Source organism: Stegostoma tigrinum, chromosome 8 (genome assembly GCF_030684315.1).
Source record: "Stegostoma tigrinum isolate sSteTig4 chromosome 8, sSteTig4.hap1, whole genome shotgun sequence".
In the NCBI taxonomy this organism is placed as follows: Eukaryota; Metazoa; Chordata; class Chondrichthyes; order Orectolobiformes; family Stegostomatidae; genus Stegostoma; species Stegostoma tigrinum.
In genome coordinates, this window is record NC_081361.1 from 33451586 (window position 1) to 33466114 (window position 14529).

Here is a 14529-nt window from a genome sequence, read left to right on the forward strand (position 1 = left end):
CCAACTGGCAGTGGGGCGATGAGGTCACACTTGGTCCTTCCCTCCCAGTACCTAACCAGGGAGATGTCAGGAAGGCAGCTGGGATATCCTCATTGCCAACCCAACCAAATCATTGTCCCCTTCTGCTGCCGTCCCTAATAGTTTCCCAGGGACCAAACATTTTTTCCTTTGTGCTCCATCTTTCCTTACTCTCGCTCCTTCTCTGGCCAGTGCCTGGAGATCTGTCCTAAGGAAAGTTACCACCTTCAGGAATAAGGTTGGAGCTGAATTAAAATTCAGGTTAAAATATGACAAGCTTTCAATTTATGGATTAAAATAATAATGACTTCAACAAGTAGATTAATATGAAACATAATTTATTTGTGTCTGTAAAATGAAAACAAATTCCCACGCATCATAACTTAGGCAATAAATATATAAGAGCAACTTTGCATCTAAACTTAGAATTCAGATGTTGCTTAGTTTGCAAAAGTACACCACATTGCAGCCTTTCAGACTAACTCAGATGTACTTGGGAATTCAACAATACTGAATATTACATGTATAAAAATAATTAAACTTTCACATTAATCCTGAATACAATAAATTATTCTCAAATATTGCCAAACCCCACAATTGACTTTAGTATCTAAAGTACACGTTTGACAAACATACAGAACAAACAAGATTGTTGCTTCCACAGATCAATTCCACCAGCACTGCTTTGTGTGCTAACACACGTCTGGTGAGGTGAAGATTCTTACACTGTGGTATAGACATATTTTTTAAAAAATGAAAACAGTTTTCAAGTAGTTTGTGTGTAAGCATAGGGTGATTTCTGGACAGGTCATGTAATGTTTCATTTTAAAAATAATTTTATCGATATGTTTCAGCTGAAAAATAATCAACTATGTTGTGATGCTATCACATGTGTGTATTTCAATATTTCAATGATGAACATATTTGGAAAAGTGTATGTGCCTACAATTTCTTGAGGACCTGTCAGTGAGTCTTCTTGAACTACTGCAGTTCACTCATTGAAGACACTCTCCTCATGCAGGTATGTAGGGAGGGGGTGTGAAGAATTTTAACCCAGGAACTATCACTAACTGTTGATGTACGGATAAGCATATGGACGTACATGGAATAGTGTAGGTTAGATGGGCTTGAGATCGGTATGACAGGTCGGCGCAACATTGAGGGCCGAAGGGCCTGTACTGTGCTGTAATGTTCTATGTTCTATGTATGTCCACAGTGGCATATTACGAGATGTGGAGAGGAATTTGGAGATGATGGTTTCCCCAAAATGGCTCCGCCTTTCAATGCAATACTGCTTGGAGTGCAACAGTGATGTGTACTTTACTATTTCTTCAATCCGTCCAACAGTAGATGGAAAGGAATAACACAGGTTCCCGAAGCTAGCACATAATCTATGACAACCCATAGAATTTGAAAGATAGGACAACGAAGAGGGTGGGGCACATCACTCTTGGTATTTTGAGAGTGTACATACAGGCTCATTGAAGCTGACTTGAAGTTAAGGTCATATAATCAGCAGGTCTGTTGAAGTTATTTCATTGCCATTGAGAACACAAACTTGTTTGTGTTCCCTGATATCAATAACAACATTGCTCTGCCTAATTCCAGTGCAGAAAATTTTGATGGACTCAAAAAGGTAGCACCACAAAAGAAAAATACTACTGGAAAAAAAATGATATATTCTAGCCTTGGCCTTTGCTAAAATGGTATAAAAGAAGCTTTCATTCTCCAAGATTTAAAGTGCTATGTTGGCCAAATTTAGCTGCAGTAACTCTCAGTGACAACAAGAATGTGTACCTTTCCTTTAAACGTGGCCTAACAAAGATTTTGAAATTGAAATCATACAATCATCAACCTTGTGTTGGCAGTCCTAGTAAACCAACGTGTGAGTGCTGTGGATCAGACTTTAAAGGTGTTTGTGCTTCGCTGTTTGGTTAACTTCTTGCTTGAGTCTGATTCAGTAAATCCAAGTAGATCTTGGACTTGAGAAACCTGGGGTAAGAGTCCTTCTGCATCAATGTTAGGATTTTGTTCTGTGCCTCATCAAAGCTTGAAGACGTTGGCTCAAGGATATTCTTTCTGGCCTTTTCTCTGACCTGGGACTCCAAGTTCACCTGCAAAACCAGGAGCAAAAAGGCTGTCAAAGTTGTGGAACAAATTCTATTTTTCCACTCAGAGCTGAGAAGCATAATGAACTACTTATAGTGGCACGTTCTGTTGCTGCTATTTATTATCATTTCATGTTGCTGCTATCAAAATGACTTCAATGTATGTTATTGTTAAACAATAAAGAGAATAGACACAAAGACCTCCAAATATAAATGACCACCCTTAGATATAGCTACAGCATTATTTTAATGTAAGTTAATTGGCTCATTGAGGGCAGACTAGGACTCGAGGTAGTACAATTTACTTTCTCAGTGTCACCTCCAGAACTTCAATTTGAAAGCAATGTAGACCAATAGTATATTTTGTGAAAGTCGCACTGTCTCTCTCTTGTTAACTTTGTGGTTAGCTTTAAGGTTCTCAATTTGGGCCACCTGAACTCAGTCTTTCCTTGGCATATCTACACATCACAATTGGCACTAAACTGGCAACCTTCATCACAGAGTCCATCAAAATGCCTGGCATGAAAGCTAGGAACATATACTAGAAATTTGGGAATTGCTTTCTTGAAGTTGGGTTAAGGCGAATTGTGGAAGCAGATTAGAAGTGGTTCTTCGAATTGGTTTCTAATTGGGGTTGCAATATCCGATCTGGGAGTACTTAACATTTATTCAGAGAACCATGCCATTATATCTCAACAGATGTTGAATATGAGAAAATGCTCTTCTTTATTAAAATGTTTAAGTTTATAATCTAGGCTTACACTAACTTTCATTGTTGAAAGTGATACTTTCAGATGTAAAGTTAAACTCAGGCTTGCTCTTTGCAGATGAATGCAAAAGATGCCAAGGCACAATTCACAGTTTGTCTTGGTGTCCTTTCCAACATTCTTTCTCAATCAGTGTCACTAAAACAAGGTGTCAGGCTACATGTCACATTTCCTGCTTTTGAGGCCTTGCTATTTATAAGTAGCTTTTGAATTTTCCCCATATTACAACACATGCACAGTAATAATTGGTTGTGAAACTCTTTGGAACTTCCTGAGGATGTAAGTTGCCTATGAAGTACATTCTTTAATATCCTTCTCCATATACACAGGAGAGGGGGAATGTTGGTCCCCAGTGGTAACAGAGATGAGGCATAACTTATGAAGAGAATTGAGTCTCCATCATCAATCTCCTGATTTCTAGAAACAAATAATTATCCAAAACAGGAGTAGATATGCAATCCCTTGAGTCAGCTCTGCCATTCAATTCATTCATAACTCATAAAAAATTATTTGGAGGCACAGAACTTAAGTATTACAGAAGAAAGACACATTTTGTGAAAGCAAAATTTTGTCTGTGTCAACACCTCGACCAGAGTCCTCTTGCCAACCAATCAGCACTCTCCTCATACAGTGTAAATTGTTGCTCCCCTTTTCATTAGTACTTCTTAAAACTGTCCTGATAATGAGTTGAGAAGGTTGGTAGCTCAGGTTGAGGTTCTGGATGTGAGTTTGCTCGCTGAGCTGGAAGGCTAGTTTTCAGACATTTCGTCACCATTCTAGGTAACATCAGTGAGCCTCCGACGAAGCACTGGTGTTATGTCCCGCTTTCTATTTATCTGGTTAGGTTTCCTTGGGTTGGTGATGTCATTTCCTGTTCTTTTTCTCAGGGGATGGTAGATTGATTTGGAGCCAATGTGTTTGTTGATGGAGTTCCGGTTGGAATGCCATGCTTCTAGGAATTCTCGTGCATGTCTCTGTTTGGGACAACACATCCATCCTAGGACAAGCCAAACAGAGACATGCACGAGAATTCCTAGAAGCATGGCATTCCAACCGGAACTCCATCAACAAACACATTGATTTGGAGCCAATGTGTTTGTTGATGGAGTTCCGGTTGGAATGCCATGCTTCTAGGAATTCTCGTGCATGTCTCTGTTTGGCTTGTCCTAGGATGGATGTGTTGTCCCAAACAGAGACATGCACGAGAATTCCTAGAAGCATGGCATTCCAACCGGAACTCCATCAACAAACACATTGGCTCCAAATCAATCTACCATCCCCTGAGAAAAAGAACAGGAAATGACATCACCAACCCAAGGAAACCTAACCAGATAAATAGAAAGCGGGACATAACACCAGTGCTTCGTCGGAGGCTCACTGATGTTACCTAGAATGGTGACGAAATGTCTGAAAACTAACCTTCCAGCTCAGCGAGCAAACTCACATCCAGAACCTGTCCTGATAATGCAAGAGAAAAACCTTAAACAAAATGTGTCTTTTTTCAACAGTAACTCATTCCTGATCTACATCTGACTCCATTGACCATGGCCTTTGGTCCATCTTCCTTAAGACCCTCACTCACAAAGTGTCCCTATCACAAACTATTCCTCCATGAATGCAGACTTACTTCTCTGGGAGCCTCAACTGCAATGTATTCATTGAAAATCTTCTTTGCCTTCGATGCCAGTTTTGCAGGAGACTTGCATTTTCTGTATTCCTGGCACGCCAGCCAGAACATGATGTTTTCTTCACTGTATTCAGACTGGAGAAATTCAGTGAATGTGACCAGACCATCTGAGGATAAAAAGAAATAAAAGGATTCATGCTTTAGCAGAGATTAACAGACAATTTACAAGCAACTAGTGGATAAGTGGAAGGTAGAAATTAAGTGGCAGTGTTTCTGTACAAATACCTAATGCTCTTGCGTTCAATCATACATTTCTTTATTTTGACAGAAATGTTCACTCAATTATTTTATACGTCAGTTGAGAGTGCAGAGAGATAACTGTGATACATTGATATCAACCGCAACAGTAATTTCTATCTTCTAATATCTGGTGAGAAAACATAATTGTAACTTGCCATTGACCATTTTATACAGTTGCAAAAAGTCAAAATCTAAGCCAACATTATCAGCTTTGAACTTGTTTGTTCAAAATCAGATAGTGACACGCAATTGAGAATCAGAAATGGCAGATTGTCATCAACAGTCCATTGTATATTGTGATCCTTTGTCTCCTACTTTTAGATGGTAAGGATTGCAAGCCATAACTAAATGATATTTCCCATTCTTAGCACTCATGCTATTGTTTTCCTGTCAAAAACAAACAGCATTGAATTTATCTATTAAGTGCCAGCCAGAACATGGAACAGTTCAAGGGTACAAGGGTGATTCAAAACAGAAAAGAAACATAAATAGTGATGTTATATTGCAATTCCGCTCTCTTAGAAAGCAAACCTCTTGAACATAGCTTTTCATTAATGTTAATTTGAGTATGTCTCGAATTGAATGCTGCAAAATAAGAGGAGTCCAGTGCTCAGCTGCACTCAAGTACACAGCTCAAAATTAATGTCCCAACAAATGGTGGGCTGCACAATTTAATGTGGCCTTAGATCATAGAAACTGCTTGAGAAGGAATGGACAGTAAGTGACCCTCACAGTGACCGTGTCTCTGAATAGATTGTTGGGAATCAAAGAAGACTGCTGTGACTGACTGTAAAATCCCAGAGGCCAGTTAGCCAGATGTGAAGTAACATCTGCCACATGGCTCTTAATGATCAGGACAGCTGACAGCATAAACAAATACCCTGCCTCTAGGCCTCCAGAGCTGACTACTAACACGTACATCAAGTCTGGAGCCTGGGAAGGTCATTTGTTGGCACAGGGCTGTGTGGGACTCCCTAGTAATTGAGCTGTGGAACTTAATCAGCCAGATTAAACATTTTATCCCATCTCTTGCAGTCTGTGAGGGAAAGGGAAGCTCGAAGCAACAGCTGCAACATGTCATCAGATGAACTAACATTGCAACATGAGACAGTCCAGAAGGACACAGCAAAAACGAAAAGGCAACAGACTTCACCCTATTTCCTTCATTCTGAGTAAAAATAGTCAACAGTCTATTTATTACTTTAAGGGGATATTGCCTTGAGGGAAAAAAAAAGAAATCTGTTTTGGTCTGAGCAAGGAAGAAAGATGAAGAATGTCCTATTTGAAGGAAAAGTCCCTTCAAAACCCACAGTGGGCCCATTGAGTAGATGCAACATGTGGGAGCAAGTTAAAAAGCACTGGAAATCTCTAGGTTGAATCACCGTAGACTTAATCAGAGCTCAGACAAGTTCAAGAAACTTAGCTCCAGAGTCTTCCAGTTAGACATTAAAGCAATACTACCACAGTCCAGTGACTGCTAGCAAAATGCATGTGCCTGGATTCAAGCTGATGACTAGCTGGAGGCGATGGCAATGGCCCCCAGAGGTAGGTAATAACAAAAGATAGCCTGATAGTTGTGGACCTGGTATCCAAGGCTGGGGAAGGCAATCTCATTAATAGCATCAGCTTGGCAGAGCATCTGGAAGCACTGCTACCAGGTCAGACAGCAGGAGCTAATCCATTGTAACAAGCAGGGCACTGGGGGCAAAAAGCTGCCAGTTGTGAGCGAATAACAGCCTTCACCAAAGCAATCACCCAAGTGAGGATGATGGTCAGTCCCCGAGAGTGCCAGCAGCTCAGCAACCTCATCAGTGCCACCACTAGCAATGGTCATTCCTGGAACTGCATCATCCAAGGAGAGGGCACCCACAAGGATTTACTGATTTCTTTGGGGAAACCAGGCAGTTGTGTTATGGTGCATATTTGGCATGTTAGGGCCAAGGTGGCCACTTGCACCCCAGGGGGCCTTCTGTAGGACAGGGAACTTCCATCATGGAGAACCAATCCTGTGAGACCACTGTAAGATTGCCAGGGTTTAGCTGACAGGCTTCCCACCCGATGACAAATGCCCCTGATGTGGGCAAAATGGTGAGGGCCAGGAAGTGGCTTTTAATCAGGCCTTTAGGTGGCTCAGTTGGCCACTGCTGACAATATGGAATGGCAGCGGGCAGCCCTCCTGGCACCTTCCCTACTATCATTTCAGCCCTACTCCCTTGAATTTAGCACATGCCCTGTCATTTTGGAAGAATATGCAGAGGATCTTTTAAGCATGAAATTCAACAGGTGCTTTTAATTATGTATTTCCCAGCAGAGTCCTTTCCTCTCTGCAATCAAGTGGTTAACTTGGGGTCAAGAACCAGTGACAGATTTACTGACAATATGAATGAACACTTGGGCACAGAATCTCAATGTTGAGAAACTGAATTCTTTTTTCTCAAAGCTACTTTTGGACTTCATCCTCTGTGGTGAATTAAGTTGACCCAACCTATTATAAGCATGTGCTGGCAGATTAATATAGCTTGTTGTCCAAGTAAACAGAATTACACAAGGGAAATATAAACATGTAGGTCTGTTGGTTTTGTCATGTTTTTGAATGCAAATTGGGTTTCTAAGCAACCACTTGGATCCACACGCGATTGAATATCTCAATAACCCTTGTAAGATCATTGATGAGGTACTTCAATAACCTCAGTGGAATACCTCTGCAATCCCTCTCAAACACATCAGTCACTCCAATGAGTGACCTCAACAATCTCAGTGGAATAAATCAACAGCCCCAACATGTGCCAGTAAAGTATTTCAACAGCAGCAGTTAGAAGTTTCATTGAAAGAGGACAATTAATTTTATACTCTAACTTTGACAATCATTTGAGGAAATTGGATCACTTTTATTATTACTAATTACAAACAGACAGTTTAAGTTTTTTTTAAAGTAATGATAACTTTTTAATTACGGCTCTCAAAAATGGCAATTCATTTTTAATGTCTCCATGCCATTTTAGGATTCTGGCTAATTATCCGAGAGCAGCTTTAGAGAATAAATTATGGCTTTTAGCAAAGGCCATTGATTTCTCAAAAGCTTTGTGTTGTGCAATATTAACCATCACAGAAATTAATGACTGGATTAATCACAAGTTATTAGGACGTTGCTGATAATGGTTCACAACCTGATGGCTTATATATCTATCTAAGTGCTTCCAGTTGCGAGGATTTGGCTTTGTTTTGAAGCTAATTCTGTAACACTGACTATTGATGACTGAATGGAGTATGATTGTTTTTAAGTGACTACTTACGTTTATGAGATATTAGCTGTAGCAAAGATTCACTCCATTGTTTCACTTCTTCATAATGGAGTCTATCCAGACAAAGAGAAAGAAAATGTATCCATTAGGGACAAAATGTTTCATTTATTTAAATAAACATAATCTTTTCAGAATTGATTGTGATTATATTCAAGTGGTGAGTGCTGATGAGGCGGTTGTGTAAGATAAACCTGAGCCCATTGCTTAAGTTGTTGACTTGTCCAACATATGCCTTGGGGGGGGGGGTGGGGAGGCAGAATTTCTCCTGCCATGTGTCTTCACGTGGCCAGCAGGCCACTGTTCGCAATATAAGTGACTGGTCCAAACAGAGCTATTCCTCTAATCACGGGCCATCTCTCTCATGATTGTTGCTAATGGGGGTTGGGGAGAGCGTGAGGTGGAGGAGGACAGTGTATGTGGGTGATGGAGAGTGTGAGAGTGTGTGTAAAGGAGAATGTATGAAGAATAGGTGTTGTAGAGGGATCGTTATTTAGGGGGTGTGACGGCAGGAGAGATGCAGTGAGAGAGAATAGGTGCAAACCGAGAGATTGGGAATGAGCTGGGCATGCATGCACACTGCTTCTCATCCTAATCGGAAGGTCAAGTAAACCCTGGGTGATAACCAAACTGCACCCCAGTGTTGTAAGAGTAATGCTGAGGCCAAACAGGAGTGCTCACCACTGGAGGTGAATGCAAGTTCAATGTTAGCTAGACCCCAGCCCTCTCTACCTTCCTTGATAAGCAGAAATGCATATGATCTTTAGCACATAGAAAATGGATGTCACATTTTTTTTCAGCAGACGTTCTATTACGAACTTGTCAATTTGCAACAAAATTCAAAATGTACATCACTCTTTTCAAAGCTTGTGTTGTTATTGGCCACCCAGATCCCAGGAGTTGAAAAGTTTAATGTAACATTAAGATTAGGCCTCCATTGTGTTGGGTCCAGGAACTAGTGTAACTTCTTACCTTTAGGGATCTGGGACAGCGTTGACACTTAGAACAGCGAAGAAAACGAATAATCAACAATTGGAAAAATGTCACTCTTGCCCTAGTTACCCTCTTTCTGCTCTGGTTGAGCAGACAGCAAAATATTCATTATCTGGTCTCAGGCAACAAATGTCTAGATCGGTGAGGAACCAGTGAACTTTTACCTTCACTTTGTACCAAGGTGACACAAAATGGTCAGAGTCAGAAGCCACACAGCATCAGGTTATAGCCCAACGGGTTCATTTGAAATTACAAGAGTCAAGTCACCTGACGAAGGAGCAACACTACAATAGCTTGTGATTCAAATGAACCTGTTGGACTAGAATCTGATGTCATGTGACTTCTGATTTTGTCCACACCAGTCTAACAGCAGCACCTTCACATCATAGATGGAAAATAAGACTTTTTTCACTTGAATAATTGGTGGTGTTAGTTCAAACAGCACTAGTGGACAGGTAAGTGAGCAGGTAGGCAGTAAGGGCAGGATCAGTAGAGTATTAATTACTGCAAATAGTACAGAGTAATCACTAGATGCATCCTTTGTCTAGGGTGCAATGATGGCAAGTGACAAAAGCCTCTGGTCCCAATCTGAAATGTTAACTTTCCTGCTCCTGATGCTGCCTGACCTGCTGAGTTCCTCCAGCACCACACTGTTATCGCTGGTCATGTGATGATATCCAGGTTTCTGCCTTATCTACATGTTGATTTTGTTTTAAGGTGATATCACTCTTAAATTGATAATATGCCAAATAACATGTCAGAAAACATGATCCTATATGTAAGAGATATGCTGTCATCCAGTGAATTAGGCAATTGATGTTGGAGGAGGAAGTGTAGGTAAGAATAAGGTCAAATTCCATTCTATCCTGTCCACTGCATTTTTTCTTATTCTGACTTACAAGCTTTCGGTAACATGAATAAAATCAATTCCACCTGATATTTTAATATTGACTCTTTCTGCTGGCAGGAATTTGAGAATCACTAATCTTTTGACTGGGGCTAGAGGGTGGATTTGCAACTATGGTTAACATCTGGCTAAGGGAGATCAAAGGAAATGACAGAAATGAATAATACAGGATCCAAAAGGCTTGCATCACGGAAGTTAGCAGGGCTTCACAACACATCTCGTGTCAGAAACAAGAAATGAAAATAATGGGCAGATTAATTTCATTTGCTTATTGCATCTGCGGATCTCATGATAAGGAATATTTCAAAACTGGGCATTGCAGGTTGTCTGAGCTGGTCTCAGGGAGACAATTACCTGGGTGTGTCACCTGTTTTGTCCTTCTTGATGAATGTTGAACTGTGATCACTCAATGTCTCTGCCTTTGGCAACAAGAAGCCCAGACGATGTTTCATGTCCTTTGCACTGTTCAGAATCAACAAAAATGTGGTTAAGGAAAGGATGCCTAGTATGCATAGACTACAAACATCTCAGTCTTCACAAACACTGAACTGCTACATAAACTCATCTAAGTACACAAGTAAATATACCAGTCGTAAAGCTTTCTAATGAACATCTAGTATATGCCATACTTATTGAAACAATAGTTTAGGCTGCAGTATAAGACAGTTTTTTCAGCTGTCAGTTTATTTTTAAAGAATAACATGGAGCAGCACTTTTTAGGAAATTGCCAGACACATACAGGGGCTATTGCCAGGAGGAGTAACTGAATCAAATGGTGATGGCTTTGACAATCAGGGAATAAAAGCTATTCCAGGAAAGGTCACAGTTTTTGTTTTAATTTCCATGGTTTGGGGCTTTTATTACTGTTAATGCCAGCCCTTTATTAAAACCTAAACCTAAGTCAATGCAGAAATAATTTTCTTACATTGATTGTTTTCATCCATTACATTCAAGCTTTCAAAGAACTGGTAAGAAATTCAGGAAATTAAACAATTTTGCAGCAGATAAGAGTAATAAAAGACGTTCCAAAAAAATACACAACACTCTTATCTAACATTAGCAGTCACGGCAATAATAGCTATGACATGCAAATTGTGATGACCAAAACCTTTTTGATCTGAAGCCCCTTCTTTTTAAGATTGATCTTTTCACAGCAAACAGAGAAACTGAGCAAGTCTCAGCACCTTATAGCTCTTTGTCCTTTTCATGTATATGGTGAATTGCTAATTCCAACAACCCTGTTGCAAACTTCCCCGTTTCTTTCTCTTCTAAAATCTACTTGCTCGATCATTTAAAGTTCATGAAATACACATACATCACACTCATTCAAGTTGTGTTTCTTGAAACAAAACATTAAGCAACATTGCTAGAAATAGAAGCACAAAAAGAGATCTGAAAACCGTACAGTTAAAGACATACCTTCTTAGGCAAGTAGCAGGCAGTGCGGCTAGTCCTTTGCACATGTTGCTATTTTTCAGCCTTTGCTGTCTAGTCTCAGTTGTTAAGCAGAGCTTCTTTTTGATTTTGGGTTCTGATGCAGCTGTCAGCAGTGACAGGGCTTTTATATGATCTGCTCAATGGACCGGGGCCAAGCAGCTGGCCAATGACAGCCACTGCAGTAAACCGGTTGCGATGACGACTAATAGCCAAAATCAACAGTCAAAAAAAAGCATGATGCACTGAACAGCAGCAATTCGTTTCTCTTACCATAAATTACAACCCTGAATGGTGTGCCAACACCTTTGGGCAGCAGTATGTTATCACCGATTTTCCCCAAAGTAAATGACATACACTATGAACCTAGAAACAACAAGGAACTTAATAAAATTCCTTGCTCTTAATCATTTCATACTAGATTTGTTTGTAATACTCACCTACAATGTTAAAAGCGCAATACAAATATATATCAGTCAACTAAATATTTCTGTGGTGCTTAAATCTCTGCAATGTCTTAATTTCAAAACTGATTCATCAAAACTCATCAAGGCTTTCCTTTTACAAACCTTTGCCTTCTACTTTGAATTGATCATTCACTCTCTTCATTTCCTATGTGCCAGGTAACCCATTACCAGACAAATCATTTTTAACTCCTTGATGGCCAAGCTAATATTATTCATCAACAGGGTGATGCACACAACTGAACCATTTGGCATGTTAGGAACCAAATTTATAGGATGCTCATTTTATTAATTGAGTTATGTCTACTTTGAAATGGCCCATCCTTATCGCAGCTAGGTATAGTTCAAGAAAGAATTTTTATACGTGTAAAATAAAATCTCAATATATTCTAGTATCGCATAATTACAGAACTTTTAAGGAAGCTACTTAGACCTTTGTGCCTGCACCAATTCTATTATCTCTTAAATAAAGAATTGCATTCCTATATACTACCTACTCACTGGTACAGATTGAATTGCAAATTGTGGAATAGATGGAATTAAAATACAGGGCAGCTATAATCTTAATAAATGACAGAACATGAAGGGCTGAATGATCTACTACTGATCTCAAATGTTCCTAAGAATACATTACATAAAATAAGCCCTTTGCAGTGTGCATGTGCTCCATAAACTGGAGGATATTCTGTTTTAAACCATGCAATAATGAAGACTTCAGTGATTTACTGTTGTACATCTTATAAATGGAATAGCATCAAGCAGCACCATTCTCAAGCTTCTATTTGCCATCCAGGCAAATAGAAAGTCATCCATCATACTGTTGGTTTATGCCTTGTAAATTGTGGGAAGACTTCAAGGGAGTCAGGAAGATGCTGCAGAGGAAACTGGCCTTTGTAAAAGGAATGCACAAGGAAATAGATGGGCGGTACAGTGGCTCAGTGGTTTGCATTTCTGCCTCATAGTGCCAGGGATCTGAGTTTGATTCCAGCCCCGAGCGACTGTGTGTGGAGTTTGCACGTTCTCCCCGTGTCTGCGTGGGTTTCCTCCCACAGTACAAAGATGTGTAGGTTAGGTGGGTTGGTCATGCTTAATTGCCCATTGCATCCAGGGATGTGCAAGCTAAGTAGTTTGGCCACAATAGGTGCAGGGTTACGGGGATAGTATAGGGTTCTGTGACTGGGTGGGATGGTCTTTGAAGGGTTGATGTGACTTGATGGTGCTAAAGTCCTCTTCCACACTGTAGGGATACTGTGATTCTAGATGGGAATGATTTGATCACGTTGGAATGATAATCAGGGGGTGTAGAAACAATTGGAGGATGTGGTAGCTTGTGCGACAAGCTAAGGAATGTTGGGGTGTGGTGTGAGGAGATGATTATGATTTTTAAAAAGTGGGTGATACACGTAGTAAAAGTGACACACAAGAACTTGGGAATATTGGGAGTGATGTGTCAGTGATGTAGAACTACTGGGAAGTGGAAAGTTGAACACTCCGTTTTGAAGCTTTGAATTTCTGAAGAAGGGTCACTGGACTATCCGCACATGTTGCCAGACCTGCTGAGTTTCTCCACAATTTCTGTTTGTGTTTCAGATTTCCAGCATCCGAGGATCGCTGTTTAATGGAGAGCTGGATTTGGAAACAGAAAGCTCTGGGAGGTGCTTTCTGGGTAGAAGATAAGGTTATCTACTCTCCTGGATTGTCCTCAAATCCCAAGGAATTAAAAGTGGACCCCATGCCAGTTTGTTCAATCCTCTTTAAACATTCTTGTTTCCAGCTGTACAAATTTTGGACATAGAAAAAGTGCCATGTGACAATCAAGAAATCATCCACTTGGGTGAAGAGATTTCTGTTCAGTTTCTGATTGGCCTAAATAAGCACAACAGAGGACCAATGATGAAAATATAGTGGAATGGCCCATTGGGAGCAGACGACGCCTCCAGGAATACGTCCAATCAGAGCTGACAATGCTAGTGTGAGACCAAGAGAGAATTGATACAATTTGGAAGTATGCAGAAGAAGGACAGCTAGGCAGTGAATGTGAGGGATAGACATTGGTCATGACAATAGTGAAAAACCCATAGTACTACTTTAGAATCACGGAATCATATAGAACAGAAGAGGTCCTTCAGTCCATCACAATGGTACCACCAAAAGTTAACTAATACCTCCACTGGTCTCACTGTCCCCCATTTGGTCTACAGCCTTGTATGTTTTGACTCTCCAGATGCTCATCCAAGAACTTTTTAAAACTTGTGAGGTTTCCCACTCAACTGCCCTCCCAGGAAATGGATTTCAGACTCCCACCACCCTCTGGGTAATAAAGATTTTCCTCAAATTCTCTCTAAACCTCCTGCCTTTCACTTTAACATTATACCACCTTGTTATTGACCCTTCACTAAGAAGAATAGAAGTTATCTATTCGCTCTGTTCATGTCATAATCTTATACACCCCTTCAACTTCCTCTGCTCCAAAGGAAACAACCTCTCCTCAATAACTAAATGCTCCATCCGAGGCATCATCCTGGTGAATCTCCTTCGCAATCCCTCCAGTGCAATCATATCTTTCCTATGGTGTGATGACCACAACTGCACAATACTCCAGTTATGGTCGA

The 14529-nt window shown here is 40.3% G+C and overlaps 1 protein-coding gene across 1 annotated transcript; it reads right to left on the reverse strand.

Annotated features, from left to right (window-relative positions):
• Positions 1–370: 370 nt before the first annotated feature.
• LOC125456009 (regulator of G-protein signaling 4-like) lies at positions 371–11542 on the reverse strand. Its single transcript, XM_048538620.2, has 5 exons — positions 11439–11542; positions 10374–10481; positions 8114–8175; positions 4521–4687; positions 371–2132 (listed from the first exon to the last, which is right to left on the reverse strand). Exons 1-5 carry the CDS (start codon positions 11480–11482, stop codon positions 1953–1955), a joined length of 561 nt encoding a protein of 186 aa, XP_048394577.1. The 5' UTR covers positions 11483–11542; the 3' UTR covers positions 371–1952.
• Between the last annotated feature and the right edge of the window lie 2987 nt (positions 11543–14529).

Bases quoted from the DNA above. Each gene is read 5' to 3' on its own strand.
- LOC125456009 (XM_048538620.2), bottom strand. From the start codon at position 11,482: ATGTGCAAAGGACTAGCCGCACTGCCTGCTACTTGCCTAAGAAG. The intron at 10,482-11,438 runs GTATGTCTTTAA...GATTCTGAACAG, and splicing joins CCTGCTACTTGCCTAAGAAG to TGCAAAGGACATGAAACATC. The intron at 8,176-10,373 runs GTAATTGTCTCC...TTGTCTGGATAG, and splicing joins AAAACAGGTGACACACCCAG to ACTCCATTATGAAGAAGTGA.